At 32.8% G+C, this 5,110-nt stretch overlaps 1 protein-coding gene across 1 annotated transcript; it reads left to right on the top strand.

Annotated features, from left to right (window-relative positions):
- Positions 1 to 1,036: 1,036 nt before the first annotated feature.
- LOC125813225 (uncharacterized) lies at positions 1,037 to 3,820 on the top strand. The gene is given in 7 exon segments (XM_049492704.1): positions 1,037 to 1,563; positions 1,825 to 1,940; positions 2,020 to 2,108; positions 2,196 to 2,270; positions 2,552 to 2,659; positions 3,129 to 3,224; positions 3,543 to 3,820. Coding segments are annotated over 7 exon segments (1,287 nt in total). The 3' UTR covers positions 3,819 to 3,820.
- The last annotated feature ends 1,290 nt before the right edge of the window (positions 3,821 to 5,110 follow it).

Genomic DNA, 5,110 nt, shown 5'->3' with positions numbered 1-5,110 from the left:
CACCAGAAGTATTTAAAGGCCAAAGATGGATGAAAAATAATTTTATACTAATTCAAATAATGAAGAGGCATTTTCAACCCACTTCCACTAAAAAAAAAAAGTAAATTAATTTCATGGAATATTGCTACGTCACTATACCTTTTATAATGAAAACCACTCAATTTGACTTTAGTACCATAGAATAGTCGAGTCACTCAACTTAATTTGCTTGTGTCATTTATGTCAAAAGTTACTTGAAGAAAATAAAGGAGACATGGTGATATTGAAAATATACGTTAATTACATAATATATGTTACATATATTTCGTGTTAGTTACGTAGATATACGTTAACTATTACATATAATATATGTCATGTGCTTTAGGTGATATATTTTAAGTATTTACTTTTTCCATAATCAACCTTCAGTATACACATAAAAACTTCTTTAAAAATTGAACTAAAAGTATTTAGTAAGAATACTCTAATATATATTCAAGTGATTAATTAAAACATGCTGTAATTTAAGTCTCTAGTTAAAATATAGAACTTTTTTTTAGTTTTAATTTGTTTGTCCTATTTTAACTTGGTATAAAGTTTTAAAAAAATAAAAAAAAAGCTTTTGAAATTTATAGTCTAAAATTAAAAATGTGATAAATGTATCAAAATTTTACCTTCTGTCCATTTTTACTTGTTTATTTTGACAAATCAAGAAAATATAATTTTTTTAATTATATCGTCAATTAATTACTTTGAAAATTTGAAAAAGATAGAACTTGTTGAAAATTTTAAATTTTCAATTCATTTATTTCATAATTAACGACGATAAAATGATAAATTTATTATGTCAAATCATTAATTTTTTAAAAATAGACAAATAATTAAGAATAAAAAATATATTTAATCTTGTACCTCTTTGTTCTTTTTATTTTTTTGGTCGAGTGAGAAAAAAATTGAGAGAGAATTACTTATAAGGTATGAATCGAATTCTCATCAACAAAATAAAAATTAAATAGTCAATCAACCAGCTAAAAAAAAGAAGAAGATATTTGTAGGGATGAAAGGAAAGCAGAGGATGAAAAGTTGCAACGTTGCGACACCGTTGTTCACAAACCGGCCATCCATTTGAGCCACACTTGACATGATGATGAGTGATGACTATCTCTCACTTCTCCTTCTGCTTCCTCTCTTAGCTCCGGCCATGAGAATCCTCACTTCTCCTTTCCCAGTCGCCCCACCTCACTCTAAATTCATCATACCCAGAACTAAATTTTATCAATGCAGAGTTGCCATAAAGCCACCACCACCTAACTTCAATTTCAAGAATGAATATTTCAGCACCTCTCGGGATGCTATTGAACAAACCCATCCCGAATTGCTCGATTTGGCTGATAATGGAACTCTGTTTCTCATCAAGAAGAACCAATTTGGACCTGTTCCATCGTGGAGAACCGAGTTTGTTGAGCCAGAGGCTATTTGGCTGATTGGAACGAACCATCTTTCTATGCAATCGGCTGTGGATGTTGAAAGGGTCATCCGTACTGTCAAGCCGGAGAATGTGGTTGTGGAGCTTTGCAGAAGCAGGCAAGTAGCTATCTCTGAACAAAATTTTAAATTTGGTTTGCCTTCCAACTGTTTGTATAATTGCGAGAATGAATAACTGATTTTCTTTTGTTGAAATAATCACATCCTCAAAAGCTGCTCTTATGGGGTTACCGTAGCGTCCCCGTGAGCTATGACTCTGCCATTTTTGCCCCTTCTAGTTACCAATTGATTCATTACAGGTGTGATTATGAACTTGTTCAATCTCCATTTTTGTTTAACTTCACTTGTTGCAGAGTTCAGGGCTGGCATCATGTACACTTCTGGCGAAATTGATCTCAATCAGCCCTTAAAATCAAACATGTTCTCTTTGAGTGGAACTGGGTTTTTCGGTGCTGTTGGTCGTAGCATTAACTTGGGTAATTACTAACCTTTAACTTTATATGCTATGTATGCTTCCGGAGTATGATTTATCAAGCTAGCTATTTGATGCGATAGGGGGTCAAACTGCTCTAGCATTACGCATCTTGCTGGCACTTTTCTCTTCAAAAATGTCTTCAAGTGCTAATCGGCCTTTTGGAGATGAGGTAGTTCTGTGGACTGTGGAAGATGTTCCTAATTTACACTTCAGATAGTTCCAAAGACTTAGTGAAGTTTTCTGTTTCTGTTTGCAGTTCCGTGCTGCTCGAAAGGCTGCTGAGGATACTGGTGCTCAAATTGTATTGGGGGATCGGCCAATAGAAATAACTGTATGCTGCACTTACACTTAGTCCAATGTAAATTTCCTTTCCTAGGATACTTTTGGATTTTATGAAGTGGTAAAGTTACTTTTCGATTTCTAGAAAGAACAATTCTGATGACTTCTCCTTTATGTATTAGATGGACTACCTGGTCTTGCATGCAAAGCAAGACAAATTAATCTATTTGATACTTCTTGTTTCTCTCAAGTGCATCTATGAGATGCACAATTTGGTCTTACAGAGTTACATGTAATGCTCGAAAGTTTATTATTATTAACTTCTGTTGTCAGCTTGAACGAGCATGGACTTCACTAAAATGGAAAGAGAAGACGAGCCTTCTACTCTCTGTCTTTGGTGGAATAACCTCATCCGCTGAACCATCAACAAAGGCATTGAAGGTTTGCTTCTCGTATCTATGAGTCTTTCTGAATACTACTGATGATTGTTACTCGTCAACTTTTTCAAGCATTACCTCTTAATTGTATAGGACCTCAGTTAGCAAATTAATAGTCTGACAAAACCTAAGTGGCATCATTATACATGGTTTGTCATCCGTATTGTCTTAAATGCTATAGCAATTACAAAATGGATTAATTGGTGCATGTTCTGTCATGACATTGCCTACTTCAGAAATGATTTAGCGTTCAGATGCCTGAAGGACCAGTCCTCCCCTTCCAGCCAACACCTTATCTAACCTTCCTTTTGTCTACTATTACTCTATTTTAAGAGCTTTGCCTGTTGTCTGCTCTCTTCAGGGGGAAACTAATGCTGATAACTATACATGCAGTGCCATTCTATCCAATATGGTGCCCTCTACCTTGTTAGTTATTCTTGATTCTATTTTCATTCTTTTCTATGTTGTGGCAGGAATCAAGTTCTGATGATAGTAGCTTTCAGCTGTATGAGAAATTAAGCTTTTCATATCCATCACTTCTGCAGCCACTCCTACATGAACGTGACACGGTTAGTTGCTCTTCCCTCATGAACAGTCTCAAGTAACTCAGAACGAATGCTTCATTGGAAACAGCCTTTTTACTGATGGATATCATGGCAAAAAATGGACACGGTGTTTTCAGGATCAAATTGAAAAGAGAACTGCCATTTCACTGATTTATCGATCTTGTCTTTCATGTTCGTTGGAGAGGATATAAATAACTGGGATCTATAATATTAATTATTTGGCCGCTTTCTATTGATTTTAAAACCATTTAGATCAAACCTTTTTCTTTCCCCTTTTGCTAGTGATGATCTTTCCTGTTTTATTTGCGATTGTTCCTTTAGTTTCTTGCTTGGTCTCTGAAGAGGAGCAAAGCTGTGAACAACTGTAAGCAAGTTGTCGGAATCATTGGGAAAGGTCACATGAATGGAGTAATATATTCCTTGGTGTCTGATCAAGGAAACTTGCGTTTTCGAGATCTAGCTGGGAAGAGTCCTTCAGGGGGACTCTCTGGCTGGACAACTACCATCTTTGGAAACCTGGTTAGAGACACTATAATTGGTGTTCTCCTGTGGCTATTGTATGAACAACTAACCAGTGGTTTGAAGTTGATTGATTAAACTGCAACACCAACTTTCGGACTCCTTGTATGATTCACACACTCAAGTTAATTCAAACAGAGGAATAAATACTCCTATCTGAACAGTCATCCCGAAAGAATATTAAACGTTATTCTGGTTCTTCATTTTCGTGGAGCTATTTTTCAAGCAAGGTAGCGAATAAGTCATCGAAGAGTTTTGAAGAATGGAAATAATTTAACAATTATCATGTTAAGCTCTTAGATGGTAAATACAACAATATAGTCATGTTTTTGGGGGAATCCTTCTATACTAGAAAATTCGTTGATTCTGGTTGGATAAGACCATCTCCAATCCTACTCTATTTTACTCTCCATTCTCTATATTTGGAGAGTAAAATAGAGAATGCCCTCTCCAAGCACTCTCTATTTTACCCTCTACTCTCCAATTATGGAGAGTTGAATAGTTTGGAAAACTAGTATTCATACTCTCTATTTTACTTTTTGAATATTATATTATTATTGTAATTAACATATTATTTTTCATATAAGACTTTTAATTAAATCTCTAATATTTGTAATTCTTTTAAAATGTAATATATACATTTAAAAAATATATTATTTAATATATACTACTTTCATCTCAAATTAATAATATATATATTTTTTAACTTTCATCATTTTGTGATACAATTTGATGTTATTATTAATTTTCACTATGAAGAATGCACAAAATTTAAATACAAATTTTAATTTAAAAATACAATACATAATGTAATAATTTAAATACAAGATAACAATACAATACATAACATAATAATTTTAAAAATCACAACAATAATTTAGTAATTCGGTAGTTCGTTTCTAGATTTAACAATATTCGAAAAAGGAAGTATGTAGTGTATGATTTAGAGAAGTTGTGGTTGTAATTGCAAATGTGCTTGTCGATTTCTTTTTTCAGTTATTCGTAGTTGTTCTTTAGAGATTTAGAATAAAATATAATTTAATATTTAATAAAGAATTTCATTTTCATGAAATTCCATAAACAAAAAATAATATCATATAAACTTAAGAAAAACATATCCACTATTTATGAGATTCATGTGATTAGTAAAGGAGCAAAATACATGAGAAATGTTTTGTGTCTTTCATTGATACAATGTATTGTTTAAATACAAAAGAATTATGTGGTAAAAGATCCCACATTATCAGTAAAACTAATGAATCCTATCAAGTAATTGAAGGTAAAGAATCAGAGAATTTACAATAATGAAATCAGAATATATGATACTGATATGAAAAATATTCCATCTTAATTTAGATGCCCCCGCAAGT

The sequence above is a fragment of the Solanum verrucosum genome, unplaced genomic scaffold, assembly GCF_900185275.1.
Source record: "Solanum verrucosum unplaced genomic scaffold, falcon-dt-bn FXZP01000189.1, whole genome shotgun sequence".
NCBI classification, from domain to species: Eukaryota; Viridiplantae; Streptophyta; class Magnoliopsida; order Solanales; family Solanaceae; genus Solanum; species Solanum verrucosum.
This window is presented reverse-complemented; position numbering and strand designations above follow the sequence as displayed.